This window comes from Capra hircus, chromosome 4, assembly GCF_001704415.2.
Source record: "Capra hircus breed San Clemente chromosome 4, ASM170441v1, whole genome shotgun sequence".
In the NCBI taxonomy this organism is placed as follows: Eukaryota; Metazoa; Chordata; class Mammalia; order Artiodactyla; family Bovidae; genus Capra; species Capra hircus.
The window spans coordinates 49,034,377-49,055,837 of record NC_030811.1 but is presented as its reverse complement, the minus strand read 5'-3'; the positions used below and the strand labels follow the sequence as shown (position 1 = coordinate 49,055,837).

General features: G+C 35.2%; 1 protein-coding gene across 6 annotated transcripts in view; it reads right to left on the bottom strand.

Moving 5' to 3' along the window:
• Nucleotides 1-21,461, bottom strand: part of MPP6 (membrane palmitoylated protein 6) — a 123,881-nt gene that overhangs the window by 9,121 nt on the left and 93,299 nt on the right. For 3 of the 6 annotated variants that reach the window (XM_018047069.1, XM_018047068.1, XM_005679291.3), the window contains exons 6-12: nt 18,555-18,596; nt 16,957-17,088; nt 13,926-14,025; nt 13,529-13,597; nt 11,824-11,985; nt 5,062-5,264; nt 3,972-4,100 (exon numbers count right to left, since the gene is read on the bottom strand). In XM_018047069.1, coding sequence (XP_017902558.1) covers nt 3,972-4,100; nt 5,062-5,264; nt 11,824-11,985; nt 13,529-13,597; nt 13,926-14,025; nt 16,957-17,088; nt 18,555-18,596 — 837 coding nt within the window. The remainder of the gene's footprint in view (nt 1-3,971; nt 4,101-5,061; nt 5,265-11,823; nt 11,986-13,528; nt 13,598-13,925; nt 14,026-16,956; nt 17,089-18,554; nt 18,597-21,461) is intronic. The other 3 variants (XM_018047070.1, XM_018047071.1, XM_005679292.3) reach the window with 1 other exon arrangement.

Below are 21,461 nucleotides of genomic sequence, written 5' to 3'. Positions count from 1 at the left end.
AGATGTATAAACAGGCCAACGTATCAACAAATCTTCCCTAGTATAGTCATTAGCTATTTGTCCTGTTAAAACACACATCAATTTTATTTGACAATAATAATCCTGTAACAATTATTTAGTATACCATATAGATGGAAGACTAAAAAACTCTCTCTCTGTATGGCTATAGAATGATCTCCAGAATGTATTAGTAAGTGAAAAAGGCAGGCAGACTACTGTATGTAATAAGCTATCTTTAATGTAAGAAATGGGAGCAGGAGGATACACACATCTAGTTATATTAAAAATTGTGAAAATAGCTACCTATGTAGGTGGGAGGTTGGAGTACAGAGGACAGGAAAAGCTAAATTTTGTTTGATTTAAAGATTTACTCTGGAACTATGAAAATGTATACAATTATATGACAAAATTAAATTCAAATAAAAAATAGTAATACCTAAAACTTAAAAGCAAAATAAAAAAGTGTTTCAAGTTGATGGCTTAAACACTGAATTATTTTAGTGACTTTAAAATAATATTCATGAATATATCATACTTTTTAAAAAATGTTTTAAGTCTGAAACTTAAAACTTTTCAATAATCATATTGTTATATTATTATTCAAGAATTACACATATAGTATGTGCTTATTTTATATATGTAAAGTCTGAAATTACGTTAGTGTTATTAGGAATGAAGACTTTCAGCATAGGAGGAAAAAAAATGATTAAAAAAAGTCAAAGAAGTAAAAACGTAAAATCTGAGTTGAAACTATCAAATTGAACTAATGATGTCTATATTGCAAAAGGGGGAAATATGTTTCCTTTATCTGGTCACTGAGAAGACCTCGAAACAATGACCAGCTAAGTTGAATGCACACCTCTAGCATCCATAGGAGGTCTAAATACTATTTCCCACTAGAAGGAACCAGGGCTTTTGGAAGGCTGGTTCCAGATCTGGGCCAAGAAATGTGTAAGGATAACCTGGAGCAGCTCATACCAGGAAGCAAAGAATCATTGAAGGTTATTGGGGTTGTATTAAAAAGACTCAGACAATAAGAGGAATAGGCTCCTCCTAGCTGAAGATGAGACAATTTACACATCAAAGAGTAATAATTGACTAAAGCACAGACACAGGGAGTATTTCAAGTGACTTTAAAATACAGTGATTTGATTTGACTGATATACTTAGTGGGATAAACCCTAAAGATAAAGGAGACAGTTCACAGGAATCATACCTGGTAGCGTTTGTACACTTATATTCAGACTGCTGTGTACTGTGAGATAAAGCAAATGAGCAATTATGTGCCACTCTTAACATTCCCATTGTTTTTGAGAAGTGGGATACTCAGCGCAGGAGAATGGAGTTACCATATAAAAGAGGTTAAGTATAAACCCTGTAATCCTGAATTTGATTGGGAAGTGTCAGTATAAATTCATGATACAGTTTCCTTCAAACATACAAACAGAAAAGCATATATCCAAATGAGCTCCGTTTACCTAAAAGGTGCATATAGCTAGAAACAATGATCAGTCTTGGGACAATGTGCATCTTTAATATTATAGTCCTAAAATAAAATACCATTTACTCTAAAAGGAACCAGAGCTTTTTGGACAAACAGCTGACTCCTGGCTTGGAACAGAAAATGTACAAGATGAGCCTGGAACATCTGTCTTACAGCAGGGAAGCTATATGAGACCATTAGGCTCATGAAATAGATCTCAAGGGCCAACTTAAATAAGCCCCTGTTGGTCAAAGATGAGACAATTTGAACATCAATAAGAATAATAATTGCAATAGAGTAAAATATATCAAGTTTAAATCCATGTGCTCGTGGATTTAAAAACTAAAAAAACACAAACCTTATTTGGTCACCTGTGGAGTCTGTTATGGAACAAACCCATTATTCTGAAAACTGACCTATAAAGGGGAAGTATCAAGTATATTTTCTACTTTTTTGTATATACTGTACTTCAGAGTAATCAACTAGTTAATGAAAAAAAGTCATTACTTAGAAGAATTCTAGTTTATAAATGCAGAATGAATGACAAACTTGGAATACTACCACTTCACATCACAGTTCCTAAAAAAAACAAAAAAAGACAAAAGATATTAGAAGAACCCTCCTGCCTCACAACTAAGACCACAAGTATGGAATAACAAAAGACACTGTGCATCTTTCGCGTGTTAGCAATGGAGCACAGGGATTCCAGAGACGGGAAATGGTGAGCCCTATGACTACCCCAGGTTACACACCAGCTTGAAATAGCTTCCAGTCTGCAACACAGGGAGGCGGAGCCCAGGAGGAGGCTACTGAACTCTCTCAGTTGTCAGCAGAGCTGACAGTCCCGGGAGAACAAGGCGGCAGGGGTCTGCAGGACAGAATACACGATGGAACAGCAGCGTGGAGAGAGAACTCCGGAGACTTGCAACAGACCCCCCCACCCCCGCCCCCCGCTCCAGCATTCAGCTGAATACCAATCCATGCACATCACAACTACCCAGGGTCACCAAAGAATCACCAGGAAGGATGAGAGCTCTTCATTCTGAGCCAGAAACGATGCCCATGTCCACAGGCAGGACAGAAAACCTCCTGAGGCACAGGTCATCTGAGAGAGCACTCAAATGGGTTTTGCCTCAGCGCTCCAGAGTAACTGCCCCTAGCATGAGAACTGCTCCTGTTTTAAAGCAAGATGTGAAAGGAACAAACAATTTCCAAAGAGCTGCATTTCCCAGGACAAAATTCACAATATTGGGTATCCAATAAATTACCAGGACTGCAAAGGTGCAAGAAAATAAGACTCACAATGAGTAGCAAAGTCATTAAATAATCCAGAACTGATGCAAATGTTAGAATCTGAAGACATGGAAACATTTATTATAACTATATTTCAGGTATTCATAAAGCTCATTAGAGACATGGAGCAACCTGAAAAAGAACAAAGAAGACTACAACTACCTGATTTCAAGGCTAATCAGCTAAATTGTGGAAGAGGTAGAAGCAGGAGGGAGGGACTGTGAAGGGGCACAAAGAAACTTATGGAGGTGATGGACAGGCCTGTTTCTTGACTGTGATGGCCTCACAGGTGCATACATAGGCCCAAACTTATCAAGGTGTGTACTTGCAACATGTATAGTTTATTGTATATCAATTATACCTCATTTAAGCTGGGGTGGGGGTAAAAAGATTTAGAAGACATTAGGTAAATGCAACATGTTAATCTTGTTTGGATCCTGATTTGAACAAACTAACTAAAAAAAAATTATAAATACTGAGGAAATGCAGACTATATATTGATAATATTAAGAAGCTGCTCTTCCTAATGTTTGATATGTTAATGGTTTCATGGTTATGTCCAAAACGTCTATCTTTAGAGATAAATACTAAAGTATTTATGGTTGATATGATATCAAAGATGTGCTCCAAAATAATTCAAGGTAAGGGGGGAAGTGAAGAAAGGTCTAATTGTAACAAAAATTGCCATGTGTTATTGAAGCTAAGTGGTGGACACATGGGAGTTCATTTCTTCCCTCTTTTCTACATATTTAAAATTTTCACAACATGAGAAAAAGAGAGGGAGAATGAAAACATATAACAACTAAAAGTCAATACACCTAACTCTACCCATAGTAAACCTTATGAACAAGCTTGTATAGGCCCTGTTTCCACATTAGTAAAAAGAGGGAATTAGATTAATATGTACATTTTAGCATTGTTCCATTTCCTTCTCACACAGAGTAAACTTCTCTTTTTTTTTATTTTTTTATTTTTTTTAAACTTCTGTTTTAAAATGGAGTGGATGATGATTTTTAAGTAAAAGCAATACTGTTCTAAATCCTAACTACATCCAGGGAACATATTTTTATTCTGTGATACCTTATGTAATGTGTTTGTTTCATAAATATGAATAGATAGAATTAAACATGCCCAAAAGAAAAACGAAAAACTTTAGGAGGAAAATAATACTGCTAGCCTGAAAAAAACTCCTCACCGTCAAAAGTTTGGTAGTGATACCAGCATCCACTACAGCCTTGTGCATGGCACGTAGGGTATCTAGTTCTGGAGCAGCAATAAACACAACATAGGGCATGAACTCGGATGTCCTCAGCACTTTTAGGGCCTGTGTAGAAGAACAGTTGCAAACCAATTTATATAGGATTAGAATTTGAATTATGTTACCCTAAATAATCAAAGCCCACCCACCCTCTTCCTAAAGATAAAGAACATAGTCTAACACCTGCTTCCCATCCCCCCACCTCCCTTCTATCCTTCTGATTCCATATAGTGCTTTCCTAAAATAGTGATCCATTAATTTTGTTCTGATTTCAGTCTCACTACTCTTTGGTACCCCTGAACAAAAAGAAAAGCATTAAACTTAACAATCCCAAATCATTAAGAATGATATAAATGCTTTCTATGTTAATTGTAGAATTCTGTTAATACTGAAAAAGCAGAAATAATTTCAGTGTCCATTAACTGGAGAGTGGTTATATAAATAATCATATATCTGTACTATGAAATATCATGCAGCAATCACAAAAAAAAGCTCTATAGTACCTAACATGAAAACATCTTCAAGAAATACTGCTTAATGAAAAAAGGCCACAGAATCTGTATAGAATTTTTCCATTTACGTATATAAGAAACAATAACAAAAGTAGAAAACCCATTACATTTTCTAAATATATTTTTTATTTAAAGCATACTTAAAATGACAGAATGATATGCACCAAACTATTAATAATACAAATCTCTGAGTAGGGAAGGGAGATTGGGTTGAGTGTAGAATGGTGGGAAGGGGTCAGTAAGGGACACACAGAATGAGAATGAAATGAATGGGATATGTGTGTGAATGTGTGGGTGTGTGTGTGTGTGCTGGGTGGGACGGGTGTGACTCAAGCATCTACTGCCATCCAAGCGTTGACTAATGGATTAGAGATTTAGTAAACTAGCTGTAGATGCATAATAAGGTTCTCTATCACCACAGGTAATAGAGGAAAAGAGATATCCTCGTAATCTGAAGACAAAAACTCCACAGGAACTAAAACTTAAAAAACAGCATTGGAATTCACGCAGCTTACTTGTGGGTTGACATCCAAAATGCAAGTTCTTCCAGTTTGGACAACTTCAAGAATAGAGTCGATCTTGGTTCCGTAGAGATTTCCTTCATATTCCCCATGTTCCAAATACTTTCCAGCTTTAATATCAGCTTCCATCTCAGATCGTGACACAAATTTATATGCTTGGCCATCTTTTTCATCTTCCCTTGGTTTCCGTGAAGTAACTAAATAACACAGCATTGAGAATTTGTACAGAGACAATGCAATGTATTAAAATATAAACCAAAATGTACAGAGTAGCTTAAGACTTTTACATTCAGTGCAGGTTGACAAACCATGGCCTATGACCAAATCTTATTTTTGTAAAGAAAGTTTATTTACAAAACCTGCTTGCTTCTTATTGTAAATAATAAAACTTTTGTAAAAAAAGTTTTACTGGCACACAGCTTCGCTCATTCATTTTATCACCCATGTTTTCATTCATTTTACAAAGGCAGAATAGCTGCTGCTGCTAAGTCGCTTCAGTCGTGTCCGACTCTGTGTGACCCCATAGACAGCAGCCCACTAGGTGCCTCTGTCCCTGGGATTCTTCAGGTAAGAATACTGGAGTGGGTTGTCATTTCCTTCTCAGAATAGCTGCGGTACAGACTAAATGGACTATAAAATCTAAAATAAAAAATTTCTGACCCTGATCCATAGAAATGTTTTAAGAGGTAGTCTCCAATATACATTTTACATCCAAAAATATGCTTTATAAAGTCAGTTTGAAACTCAAAATATATTTACCTAGAAGCAGAGCCCTAACTTGAAATTCTTAACTAAGGTAAGAGTTAATAAGTGTGAAGTATATTGCAAATGAGTATCTTTTCCATCTGACCAATACTCCCTTTCTCTTAAGGAATATTAAGTTCTTTATACTTTAACACAGCCTAATTGCAAGTCTGGCACTGAGAGCAGGCGGCTAACCTGCCTCTTGAGAAATCTGTATGCAGGTCAGGAAGCAACAGTTAGAACTGGACATGGAAAAACAGACTGGTTCCAAATAGGAAAAGGAGTACATTAAGGCTGTAAATTGTCACCCTGCTTATTTAACTTCTATGCAGAGTACATCATGAGAAACGCTGGGCTGGAAGAAACACAAGCTGGAATCAAGATTGCCGGGAGAAATATCAATAACCTCAGATATGCAGATGATACCACCCTTATGGCAGAAAGTGAAAAGGAACTAAAAAGCTTCTTGATGAAAGTGAAAGAGGAAAGCGAAAAAGTTGGCTTAAAGCTCAACATTCAGAAAACTAAGATCATGGCATCCGGTCCCATCACTTCATGGGAAATAGATGGGGAAACAGTGGAAACAGAATCAGACTTTATTTTTTGGGCTCCAAAGTCACTGCAGATGGTGACTGCAGCCATGAAATTAAAAGACGCTTACTCCTTAGAAGAAAAGTTATGACCAACCTAGACAGTATATTCAAAAGCAGAGACATTATTTTGCCAACTAAGGTCCGTCTAGTCAAGGCTATGGTTTTTCCTGTGGTCATGTATGGATGTGAGAGTTGGACTGTGAGGAAGGCTGAGCACCGAAGAATTGACGCTTTTGAACTGTAGTGTTGGAGAAGGCTCTTGAGAGTCCCTTGGACTGCAAGGAGATCCAACCAGTCCATTCTGAAGGAGATCAGCCCTGGGATTTCTTTGGAAGGAATGATGCTAAAGCTGAAGCTCCAGTACTTTGGCCACCTCATTCGAAGAGTTGACTCATTAGAAAAGACTCAGATGCTGGGAGGGATTGGGGGCAGAAGGAGAAGGGGATGACCGAGGATGAGATGGCTGGATGGCATCACGGACTTGATGGACGTGAGTCTGATGGAACTCCGGGAGTTGGTGATGGACAGGGAGGCCTGGCGTGCTGCGATTCATGGGGTCGCAGAGTTGGACACGACTGAGCGACTGAACTGAACTGAATTGCAAGTCCAATAAGTGAGCAAAGCTCTATTCTTAGTTGGTATTATCAATTTTCTGAAGTGTAGTCTTACCCACAAATTATCTGTCCTTTATCTCACCCTAGTACCACACCTCTCTTCTAGCTTCCTTCTAATTGACATTTCCAAATGTTAACTGTTTTGTTTTGCACCTCAGTGGTAGATCTAGCCACCTGGATGTTACTATGTTCTACTTTCTCTACTCTGACCTGAAGTATTCTTTCTGAGAGAATGAGAGAGACGAGATCAAGTCCAAGATCTTTTTATCTGGTATTTGAGAAACATACAACTCCTTTGCAACCTGGTTGTGCTAGGAACAGATAATTATCACCTTTCAAACTGTTGTAAAGATGCAGTTAGGTACTCTCTGCCAACTTGCTAGAACTCCCTAGGAAGAAAGGTAATTTGTGTATGTGTGTGTGTATATATTCACATTTAACCTTAATTGAGTTTGGCTACATCAGATAAAAAAAATTCTACTTCTATTAGTCAAGTACTTACACAAGCAGAATATCTGAGGAAATCATTAACCATATGCAATTAAAGTTAGAAAGTAAGCAGATGAAAAAGTGACAGTCAGTATTTGGACTATTTGTAACAACACACCAAGAAAACTTTTATAAGAACAAAACTTTTAAGTTCAAGCTCAGTAACAAGGGTCTAATTGATAAATGAGATCATTATGTACAAGGCAATTCCCTTTTTCCCCTGCTGTTTCCTGGCTCATCCCAGATTACTGTAGAGATTTATGAAGTCACTTAAAGAGCTTCAAGATGCTATACTGACTTTTCATATTCAAAAATGTGTAATCTCTAAGTTTTTGGAGTTCTTTACCAAAAGTGCTATGAGAAAATTTCTAAGGCAATTTTAAGTTCCCCAACTACATACATGCTAGGACTTGGCTTAGTATCTGTGAAGATAATTTTAGAAGAGTATGACTTTTGGTGGTGCACTACAGTGAAACCACATATGGAAATGTGCTGCTTGAAGTAAAACGTACAGACACACATACTGCCTCTGCCACTACCTCTATCACCTGGAGAGAATCTCACATTATTGGTGAAATGTGTTTGGTTTACAAATGAATTTTAACGACAATACTATTCTCTAGTGGACACACACACAATTTAAATTGCCACATTAATTAAGTCTTTTTCCATTTTTAGAACAGAGAAATTAGATCGGGGTGACTTAACTACAGCTGATTCCTTAGACTTTTATGACAAGTAACTAATAGATTGTTTAGCAAAATTCTTATCTTTAGCAGCTCTTCATATAGTCAGGAAATAAGCAACAAAGTAACATTTGTTAACTATTCCAAGACATAGTAAAGAGAAAACATAATCAGGTAGTTTAGCCACGTAGATTAATAATTTTTAATATTTTATTTTAGGATCATATAATATATAAAGAAAATGAAATCAACTTAATCTAACAGCAGTATTTACTTCCTTCCCTATGAGACCTCGCCATCCAGACTACCAGACAATGTATCACAAGTTAAGGAAACTTGTCACACTTAACATTTTTTTTGTGTTAATTCTGAAGCTTAATAAAAACTAGATGTTATATAAATGTGAATGATTTAAAGAAAAGTAAGACACACCAACATCATGTAATGAAGTGAGAGCTGATGTATGGATATACATGCATCATTCTATATAAAAATTCATATATGAATATTTACAGTTACTAAAAATAAATCTGTCAAAAGGTAAAATAGTATATCTTTCTGTAAATTAATTTGGCATAAAGAAAGCAAGATGAAATAAATACATTTATACTTCTATGTAAAATCCCTCTCTCTATATATATATCCTTTGGTCTACTAATTTTACATCTGAGATTTACATATACACAGTTTAGTTACTTTTAACAAAAATGCCACTCAAACCATGCAAATGGACGATAACAGAGAGGGTTAAATAAAGCATGGTATACTAATATACTAGAATATTAAGAAGCTAATATGATTAATTTTTAGGGTTTTTTAATCACGATAAAATATACATAACATAAAATTTATCATTTTAACCATTATTAAGTGTACAATTCAGTGGCATTAAGTACATTAACACTGTTGTGCAACCATTACCATTATTCATCTCCAGAATATTTTAATCATCCTATATGACAGAAACATAAAAAAGAATTACACTCACTATTTAATATTCTTAGAGATACAGCAGAGATAGTTCCCAGAAACAGATGGTGCTATGGGAAAAAAAAAATTAAACAGGAAACAGAACATAATCCTAAAATGAAAATTATGACTAGTTGTGATAAACACTGATGAGATAGAAGATAAAGAATTCAAGGTAATCTTTTAAAGAGTAGAATAAAAAGATAAAAGGCTGGACAATACGAAAAGAGACAAAAGAGATAATCCAGAATGTTCAACATCTAGCTAATAGAAATTCTAGAAAAAGTCAAAACAGAAAACAGAGAGAAATCATCCAAGAAACATAATTCCCTAGAATGGAAGAGCATGAATTTCTAGTCTGAAGAGCCACAATCATCAGCACAATGAATAAAAATAGATGCACACAAAGGCACATCATTATTATAAGATAATGAAAACCCACAAAAAGACTGAAGGAAAATCATGTCATTTATGAAAGAACAAAAATTAGAATAACGTCCTAGACTTCTTAAAAGACCCTGATGCTAGGAGAGAATGAAAGCATTTCTGGAGAAGAGGGCAACGGAGGATAAGATGATTAAATGGCATCACTGATTCAAAGGACATGAACTTGGGCAAATTCTGGGAGACGGTGAGGGGCAGGGAAGCCTGGTGTGCTGCAGTCCGTGGGGTCACAAAGAGTTGGACACGACCTGGTGACTGAACAATAAACTTCTTAACCAAACTGGATTCAAGAGTAACATCTTTTCAGTATTACAATTTAGACTTTCTATTCTCAATCAATCAAATACAGGGCAAAAAATATACAACTTCAAACACAAAGATCCAAGAATTAACATCCATACACCATTTCTTGTCAAGTTGCAAGTGATGTGCCGTAGCAAAACAATGCAATAACCCAAGAGAGAAAAGAATGGGACCGAGGAGCCATAGCTTCAACTCAGGACAACAATAAAGGGAAACATCCCTATGCTAACGTGGGATAGACAGAGAGGAGTGTGTAGTCCTCACTGAAGCAGGAAGACTGAGGGTTGTGAGACTGAGGTCTCCAAGAAAAATGCATGACTTACCGAATAAGCCAGTCTTTGTTTTAATACAAAACTATATGCGTGAATACATAAGGCAAGGTAAAATGAGAAGAAAAAAAAAAGAACTCTAGAAATTGCTGGGTTGGGAGAGAGCACAAGGCTGTTCAAGAAAGTGAAACTGAATTAATTGAAACGAGCTATCTTTATATTGGGAGGACACTCAGGAAAAGAGTAGATAAGGTCTACACTGGATAAAGCAAGAAACAGCAGAATTAAAATATTATTAAAACATATGGAGGACTAACAGAAGAAATACCAGAAAGATTGAAAAGTGACTGTTTCTGGTAACTAGGTAGAAGACGGGGTTATTTTTCATTATATATTTTTAAGAACTACTTAATTAAAATATGTCAAATGCATTAATTTGATAAAAACAAAAAACAAAATACTTTTAAAATACTCTGGTCACAGTGAGATTTTTATTTTGTTAACTATTTAACTAGGATTTGTCTGATTTACTGATTTACAGTGCATACAATGCATCTCAAACCCTAAGGGGATTACAAACAACACATGGGGACAGTGACAGAGTTATTCCCTCAATACACCCCTAAGAATGTTAGCAACAGGATTACTCACTGAGAACTGAATGTCTAAGCATACTGGATGAAAGGAGAGACACCCTAAAACTCATCTGAAAGAGATGGAGTGATGTCAGGCTAAGACTTGACTTGGAAAGCTCAAAGGAATTAAAATATCTACAGAAATTCTGTGTGAATGAAAACGGGGCTTGTCAGCAATGGAAGCACAGAAAGGGGAGTTACAAAGGCAAAACTGGCTTATATTCAGGGAAGATATAAGTTCCCATAAGTAAAGGCTCATATATCTCCAAAATGAAGACATAAAGACCACATGTATAGTAGTCCTTATAATAAGGCAGATATATCATTTAACTCCTTGCTCTAACTCCATTCTCATCAAGCATGCTTTTGACGTTATTTAACTTTCCTTGTAAATGTATGAATGGAGAAAGAATGCAAAGATCATAAAATGAGTGTTTGGTTCACTTAATACTTGTACTTCCCATCATGTATTTTATACATAAATAAATATGTGACCTTAATTAATCTTGCTTGCTCTGGAAGAAGAATCTCTTTTAATGTGCTATCAAAAAGCAGGCTCATGACCTTGAAGGAATGGGACCTATAAGAACACACAAATTCACAAAGGGACTGCTACACTGGGAGTGTCAGACGATCCAGCATCTTTCCCCTTTTATAGTAAAATAAGTGAAAAACACAACTTTTCAGATATATGTCAATCATACAAGAAAATACAAAGCTAATGTTCATTTTGCCACAACTCTTAATACCTGCATTTACTGAACATTACCAGATTGAAGAGTCTGGAGAAGTGACTGCCACCAGGCAGCAATCTGACAGAGATTACAGTGCTATTTCACTGCTATTTCAAGACAGCTGTAGAGCTTTTCAGTATCATTTGCTCGTTCATTTCCATTGGCATAATCAGAAATTCCTTGGGAATAAAATAATTCCTACCCTCTCCACCCCCCTGCCGACACATACATTCTTTCCTTTCAAATCAAATAGCAAAGGAAATGCGGAAGACTTACATGGCACTGTGGTTCCAAATCTAGTGGGATTTAACACTATGAACCTGTTTTTCAAGCTTCTTCGTCCCACACCTTGAGCTCCTATCAATACTAACGTCTTTCTCTGGAAGGGAGGCATTTTGGCTACCTCCTCATATATCTGGATTTCATGACGATCAAATTCTAAATGTAAGGAAATAGGAAAACATCATATTCGGTTCTGTTCAGTGATGTTTTAGCTGTCTTGATAGTGAAGTATCACTTGAACTGTACTGACTTAGCGTCGATTATTAAAAATAAATTTGGTAAAGTACAATAAATTATTTTGTATTCTGATTTAAACGTCTGCTTCTATCCTTTTGCCTTAAAAACCTAACAAAGCTAAAAAAGTGTCCTTGCTTTATCCTTAAGACAGTCTATCCATTAAAACTTGTTTCTTTGCAATTCATCAGTAGAAATAATTAGTTAATATAATCAAATTGCAAATTAGTTTATGTAATCTATTCCACTAAAAAGTGCATATCAAATAGGAAGGATAGCTGTATACCTAGAGTAGCTGCTTAACTAAGTTTCATAGAATGAGTACCCCTTCCAATGATATAAATGAATAAATACTGTGTGGCAAACTCTGCAAATATCAGTTTGATTAATAAAATGCATACAGGCAACATAATAACATTTAAATATTAAGATTCTAAATTTATGTATAAAATAAAACGTTGATCCTAATTATTTTCAGTAGAAACACATTCCAACATTACAATCAATGGGAAAATGAAAAAATTTTCATTTTGCAAGAAAGCTTTAAGTATATGTATTTAATGAAAAATAAAGCCAAAGAGAATTTGAAATATTATATTACCTATTATTATGGCTATGACTCTCAATCTACAGTAATAACACTTCTTCCTTAGGTTATTATCTTAATAGCAACACTTTCTTTGCACAGTTTCTCCACAGTAGGTTAAGGGAGAGTCTATTTTCCCCTTATTATATTATTATTATTATTGCAATATGTCATTACATTATTTTCTTTATAGTGTGCTGTTTAGTTTATTACCAGCATAGAAGAAGCTCTAAAGTCAAGAAAGCACTTTACAATGATCAGTTCTTTGGAGTCTTTGAATCAGAGTCTCTAGAGCCTTGTGATTCAAAGAGCTGCATGTCACTCTTAGCCTCTACAACTGAAAAGAGTAACTGGTGGGTGTCATGTGTATCTGTCTTTAAATCTAAAAAATTTAAGAAAGAATCCTATTAGATCAGGCTAAGATTTGTTTGGTCCAGTACTGTTTTTCCAAAAGTATCATGGATAATGTTATGGTAGAATATGTTTGCCATTAATCATATCATAACACTTTTAACATAGTCATAAAAAGGGATTTTGTTCTGTAGAAATAAGACATAAGTTTCTGTCAAAGTTCTTAAAAAAAAATGTTTCAATTGTCACATTGTTCCTTCATTAATACAAGCATAAATCTTAACCAATTCATTTTACTGTAAATTATGCTCATAAAGCACCCTGGTGATAGTACAAGCATGTATATCAGGATTTAAATAATGCCTATATATTACTGCACTGAGTGTCCACATCGCAGTTCCTTGCAATCAGGTATTAATATGAATTAATTCATTTAAAATTATACATTTAGAACATATGCCACATTGACTAATGATAAAGCTATTTCATAGTTCACTTGGATGTCTCAAAAAAGTATTTGAAACATACCTGCGTTTCTGGTTGTGAGATACATCATCTTTTTCTTTTTTTTGCTACTTATGGTTCCACAGAAAGGTCCTGAAGGATGACAAGGCAAATATAACTTAAACGGTATGTTGGAATATATACATTTCCCTGTGGTATTCTATAAGGCTGGGAGAATTATCTTCCCAGGGTTGCGTCCTATAGAGCCGAAATAGGCAGGGGTGAGCTGAGCCACTGAATTCTGATATAATACCAGCAGGTGGCAGAAAGGGATCAAAAAGTTTATTTTTGAGAGCGATACAATGAAGCAGATATTGACTCTAGATATATTTTAAATAAATTAATCTGCTAATTCAGATGAAAGAGGCAAGAAAATGTGGCCACAAAGGGCTACTTATACTTATTGTGTCGAGTTTGTCACCTGAATTATCCCAGTCTCTTCTAACAAAGGCCTTTCTCTTCTCTTCGAGGAACTGGCTTGGAATGAGACCAGCACTTCCTCCCTCTTTTACATGGCTAGCCTAGAATCAAATTAATGAATTGTATATGTCAGTTACTAAAATTTGAGACCACATTCTAATAAGCAGGACAAGCAGAAGTCAGTTAAAAAAAAAAATGTTTGCTCTTAAGAAACGGACCTTGATATTTAAGTCCATGGCACTGTCAGGATACTGAAAGACCTTGGTACTGAGGAATCAATGGGCACCTAATCAGAGCACCACCTGGTAGTGAAATTTTAAGACCAAAATACAAAAGCATACAGGATCTTTAAATTACTAATACCTTCTTATTTATAACACTAAACTAGTGGGAATGGAAAGGAATAAATGCTGTTTTCTCTATTAGCACTTGTTAGTTAGGTGTTCACTATCATATTAATCCTACTATAATGGTATTTCCTGAGGCCAAATCAAAGGGGGTGGGGGACAGACAGCACTGGGAGAACAGAGTGGAGGGTTAATTCATGCTGCTAGGAATCTGAATATCCTGAGAGGAAGACTAAGTTTAAAATGGGTAAAACTTCACCTACTTTGCTCATTATTAGAGAAATGTGAATCAAAACTACGAGATATCACCTCACACTGGTCGGAATGTCCCTCATCAAAAAGTCTACAAACAATAAATTCTGGAGAGGATGTAGAGAAAAGGGAACGCTCTTGCACTGTTGGTGAGAATGTAAATTGATACAGCACTATGGAAGACGGTATGGAGATTCCTTAAAAAAACTAGGAATAAAACCACCATATGACCCAGCAATCCCACTCCTAGGCATATACCCTGAGAAAACCAAAACTGAAAAAGACTCATGTACCTCACTGTTCATTGCAGCACTATTTAAAATAGCTAGAACATGGAAGCAACCCAGATGTCCATCGACAGATGAATGGATAAAGAAGTTGTGGTACATATACACAATGGAATATTACTCAGCTATAAAGAGGAACACATTTGAGTCAGTTCTAATGAGGTGGATGAACCTAGAACCTATTATACAGAGTGAAGTGAGTCAGAAAGAGGAAGATAAATACCATATTCTAATGCATTTATATGGAATCTAGAAAAATGGTACTGAAGAATTTATTTACAGGGCAACAATGGAGAAACATACATAGGGAACAGACTTACGAACATGGGAGAGGGGAGGAGAGGGTGAGATGTATGGAAAGAGTAACAAGAAAACTTACACTACCATATGTTAAACAGATATGGGAATTTGCTGTATGCCTCAGGAAAATGAAACAGGGGCTCTGTGTTGGGCTGGAGTGGCGGGATAGGGAGGGAGTTGGGAGGGAGCTTCAAAAGGGAGGGGATATATGTATACTTATGGCTGATTCATGTTGAGGTTTGACATAAAACAGCAAATTTCTGTAAAACAATTATTCTTCAATAAAAAATAAATTAATTAAAAAAACACAACTTTTAAACTGAAACCCAAAGTATTTCAAAACAGTGGCTGGAGAACTGGCTACTAGAGACAGTGGCTTATCGCACAATGTTAGGGACTTTACCCTTACAACTAGAACAGAAAAATCCAATTATTTTTAGCAATTAAAATCTTGAAAAATACATTTTGAGTAACAGATGACAAAAATGCAGGAAGAGACAGATAGATAATGCTGACAGGGTTAGAAGAAAACTAAGAGATGGCATTCAGAGAGAAGGGGGTAGAAAAGAAACTTGGGAAAAGTTCAACAAAGGAAACCGCCCATAGAAAGCAGATATTTTTAGATGAGAGTTCTAAGAAATTCAATCGAAACCTCTTGAACTCATGGATTCTGTTTACTCGTTTCTTAGTTCTCTCACCACATAGTATACTTATACATTATAATATCTTAATTTGAAGGACATATTAGTAAGATTGTTCTTACTGTTATAATTCATCCCCCCCTCAGAAGTCAATATAACTTATTAGAGTTAATTTGAGTTACTAATGAAAGTTTAGTTGCTCGGTGGTATCTGACTCTTTGTGATCCCACGGACTGTAGCCTGCCAGGCTCCTCTGGCCATGGAATTCTCCAGGCAAGAATACTGGAGTGGGCTGCCATTCCCTTCTCCAGGAGATTTTCCTGACCCAAGAACTGAAGCTGGGTCTCCTGCATTGCAGTCAGATTCTTTATGGTCTGAGCCACCAGGGAAGCTCTGAGTTTCTAATATCTCAGTTTAATTCAGAGTTCAGTGCGGATCCCAGGTCCTTCCCACTTACACCTTGCTCCTTAATGAGACTCTCTTTTACTTTGACAGTTTAAGGAATTTTAGACTTTGTTTCTCCAGTTCTGGTTGTTAGTCTCTGTAAACAATTACAAAAACAGACTTATTACTGCTGCTAGAGACTTCTGAAAGCTGTATTAGTGAAAAGGAAAAACAAGAAGACTATTACACACATCTTCTGAAAAATGGAGGGGAAAAGACAGTGGTAACACATATCCCTTTCTATACACACAGACTTTAATCCAAAACCAAACAACACAGATGATAACGCAAACCTCCAACTCTCAATAACTTGAGGTGGGCAAATAGATTCAAGAATTAAAGAAATTAAATTTTATTTGTCATGAACATACATACAGTGAGAGGAGACAAGAGGAAGACTACTCTACCCACAGTAAAGACTTCTAGTTAAAACAAACACTGAAAAGGGATGACCTCAGGGGAGTTGTTCCTGCTGAGTACTGTATTTTACTGTAATCTTATGTGGAAGAACCGACTGGTCTAGTCTCTAAACAACAGGCTAGTTAATACTGAATTTATTAACAGCTGCTCACAAAGTCCCTCTCAATTTGGTCTTCTGTCCACAAAATTAATAGCCACGAAGCAGGAGCTGTTCATGCAGGGAAAAAAAAAAAAATCACTGAAACAAATAATAATACTTTCCTCCTGAATATTCAGATATTGGTCAGATCTAAGATTGAAAATAAGAAAGCAGGTGAAGAAATTTTGAGAAGTGTACTAACCTGCCACCAGTTTGGGTCTTCTCTGTTTACAATCTGAAGAATTTCTCCTTTTGAAAACTTCAATCCTGCTTCTTTGCAGGGTATCAGGTTATCATTGTATGGATTATAATCAAAATGACATTTCACAAAAACCTAAAACACAGCACAATTAAAAATACTAGAAATGTACCATTTGTCCCTGGATTTTGGAAATTTTTTCAAAGCACTACAAATTAATTGATAATGTAAATGATACTGTATTTAGTACTTCAACTAAGGAACTTGTTTTTCTTGAATATAAAGTTATTAGAACATTAATAATTTGGTATCAGAAAACAGGAAGTAAACATTAGTACACCAATAAATTTTTGTTTCTATCTTTAACTTCTAATCTCAACAGTTTAACAACTGTTTTCTTCCACCTTTCTTGCTTTCTCACTTTCTCCCAATCTTTTCACATGATTGTCCAACCAACAGTGCATAATTTTTATGCAAGTAAATGCCAGTTTCTAATGAACATCCTGAACTAATATATGCAGTTAGGTCATATGTTTCAGATACAGTAGGAATGACTTTTTGAAAGGTTCCTAAAGCCAAAATTAAACAATAAAGGTTCATGTTGAAATCAGACCTGAAATATAGTCAGTAACCTTTTAAAAAAAAAAGAAAAAAACTTTCATCCCTGTTAATAACATATATTTTTAGTCACATAGATTCACACTGGCCAAAAGTTGTGAGAAAAATAGTTTTCTGGAATTATCCTGCTTTGATGTAAATGATCAGCATCAAATTAATAGTAAGACAAATATTAAAAAAAGCCTTGAAGTTATCTTCCAATTTAAATTCAAATTGGAATGCAAATTTCTTTAAAATCTGTTTTATTAATAAAACTATGTCAGTTACCATGGTTAGTTATGACCTCTAATATCCAAAATATTTATTTATTTAATTTTGAATTCTAGTTAAGCATTTTCAGTATTCAATGGCAAGTTCAGACCAATTACTTTCTTACTACAGATCTTTTCCAGGCATATTTATAGAAATTTAAATTTTATCTTCTAGAGAACTGACTAAGCATTAATCAGCAGGTAAACTAACGAGCAGGAAAACACACAGTTAGTCAAAATAATAATGTTACTTTCCTATGTTTATCATACTTCTATAAATATAACCAAACAGGATATTCAAATAGCACAAGTAGATCCATTACATTATTAGTGTAGTAAAATGTAATGTGATAGATGCATATTAAAATAATTTAAAAATAATTAAATTTGAGACATGACAAAATTTTAGTTATTTACAATTAGATGATTTTGATAGAAAGCATTCAGAATATTTTCAATACCTTTTGAAAGGCTAAATATTAATGCTTAAAAAAAATCAGTAAGCCAGTAATTTTTTTCCTGATACGCAATTTTAGAAATACCTACAAAGCAAGCATACAAACAGTATTATAATCACTAAAATGTGACAATTGGCTAACTTGACAATGGCATGCAGCTCAGTGCTTTGGCAATGGATAAAAACCAAAATGATTAAGTGTAATTAGGTAAATTTAGTTGGCTAATAAGACAGAAACATGGAGTACCACAAAATGTCCTGGAATGACACCATACCTGACGGACGTGTGCTGGATGCCTCTCCATACTGATGCAACTCTAAAAATATATTTTTGATTGCATAAATAAAGCCAGACTTTAAACTGATAATAAATTAAATAAATATAAACAAACTACTGGCCCATTTTCATTTCATTCACTTGGTAAAGCAACTACTTCCCTAATTAAATGTCCAAAGGGTATAATACCTGAAAATTATAAATGATAGAAGCAAAAGTTAATGGAGATGAAGTAAAGATGAAGGAGGGATATGTAAAAGTTGTAAAAAAAAATAAAAACTTGGATACTCCTTATTTCTCATAAAAGCTGTATTGGAGGAATAGTAAGAGAATCCTATCATCTAACCATGAATGTGTCTATTGGTCTTATCTGTGGGTCAGAATATACTTTGTAACAAAAGGCTTAGACTTTCTCAGCCCAAATTTCAAATATTCACTTCCCTACTCCCATCAAATGGTGCTGGAAATATCATTTGTGAAACAAACCACATCTCTTAAATGTAAATGATTTCTAGAAGAAACAATTCTCATTTTTCTCATTAACCAAATTAGTTTTGGGACATTACTCTCATGCTCCAAACACTCAGATTATATTAGTTTTACTCTGACCTTTGAAAATTTGTCTGAAAAATCAATTAACCCCAACCTTTGATCTAAACATTTTGCAATGGCCTTTAAATCATAGAGATCTGACTAGATTTTGTACAATTATATTTTATTAAGCACATTTAAAAATGTTTCACTAATAAGCTATGGATGTTAACTGTTTATTGGTTAAGAAGTGACTAAACACAATCTGCTAATATATTTCAATTTCATATTCTAATCACTAACAGAGCTAAGTGATCAACAAAGGAGATGGAATAGAAAAAAGAAAGTGGCTTTGAAACCAGGAAGCAATGTTAACCTCACTCAGAGTATAAAGATAAATTAAGACTATATTATAGTAACATTTTCCTCCCATCACATTAGCAGGGATCCAAACATCTGACAACATTCTGTAGATAGGAAAATGCCAATTGACCCACAGTCCTAACAGGTTGGTGGAAGAATTGATTTAATCCCTTGAGAGGCCAATGTAGCAATCAACAGCTATCAAAATTACAAAAAACCTCTGACCTAGTAATCCATCTCTGGGAATGTACTCAACAGCAGTGTTAACTCAGATATATGTAAAATGACTTACATAGAAAACTATTAACTACTGATTATTTTTTAATCACAAGTGATTGGAAGCAATCTAATTGTTTAACAATAGGAAGTGAGGACTAGACTGGTAGTGGATTAGGAGAGAGATTTCAACTGAATATGTATTCTTACTTCTTGACTTTTAGAACCTTCTAAATGAAAACTAAGGTCTTATGGTAATCAAAGTGAGAATAAAATGACTCCCCCTTCTGACTAAAATGAAGTAACAAGGACCTATTCTCTAACCTGAGACAACTAAAATATTGGACAAAATATATGAAATGTTTGTCAAGACATCAGACTACAAAGACAGTGATCCTTAAAAAAATGGAAACAAACAAGACAAACTTTACCACTGTCCCAACTAACTGCAGAGAAAAATTTCTAGGTGCAATGCAGGAAGGGGGACTCTAAGTGGAAGCCTGATAGTCTCCACCCTGGGGAGGTGAGCTGAGTGACCAGGGCTATCAAAGTGGCCACAGTGCACAAAAAAGCAACAGTAAGGAAAGATTGCCCAGAGAAAGAACTTGAGAACTGCAGAGGACTCCCTCCAGGTTCGGCTGAATAATTAGGTAAAGAGCAGCATTAATGGGCAAAGATATCATAAGGTCATGTAACGTCAAACAGTTTCTGCTATCACCATTGTGAGTGAAAAAACTTCGTAATTCATGCCTGCAATGCAGGAGACCTGGGTTTGATCCCTCGGTCAGGAAGATCCCCTGGAGAAGGAAATGGCAACCCACTCCAGTACTCTTGCCTGGAAAATCCCATGGACAGAGAAGCCTGGTAGACTACAGTCCATGGCATCTCAAAGAGTCGGACATGACTGAGCGACTTCACCTTCACTTTCTTTCAGTATTCAAAAGTTTTGCCCTAGACTTAGTCTTACTCTGATTTCGCCTAACAAAGCTTATAGAACAAAACCTGAAAGGGTCTGACTGCTCCCTTATAACTATTCTAGAACAAAGCTTGAGAATACTTCTAAGAATAAAAAAATATTAGTACTCATTAAGATAAAATTCAGATCTGGCAGCCAATCAAAAATAACCAGGCATGCAAATAAGCAGGAAAATACAATCTAAAATATGGAGAAAAATAAACCAGTGAAGAGTGACACAGAAATGACAAATAGGACTGAATTAGTAAGCAAGGACATTAAAATAGTTATTTTTAACTTTACGTATTGTAGCATATGTTCAAGAAGCTAGAGGAAGGATTCGACATGTTAGGTAGAAACATGGCAGATATAAAGAAAAAAAGATTCAGTTCAAATTTCTAGAGATGAAAACAAAAATATCTGAGATGAAAAGTATACCAGATATAATTAACAGCAGATTAGACATCTTAGGGAAAAAAAAGAATAAATGTGAAGACATTGCAATAGAAGCTGTCCAACATTGAAAAGGGGGAGAGAATAAGACTGAAGAAATGAAAAGAGTATCAGTGAGCTACGGGACAGCTTCCAAGAGCCCAACGTGAATAGCTCATGCATCACCAAAGGGCAGGAGAAAGTGAGGAACAGAAAAAATATTTGAAGTAGAAACAATAAAAAAAAAATGTCCAAATCTAATGAAAGAAACAGTTTTTCAACAAACAGAGCTGGAAAAATTGGATACCCAGATGCAAAAACAGAAACAGGAAATCCCAACCAATTCTTTGATTCATATCTTATACCCTAAACAAAAATTCAGAGAAAATGGATCATAGAACAAGATGT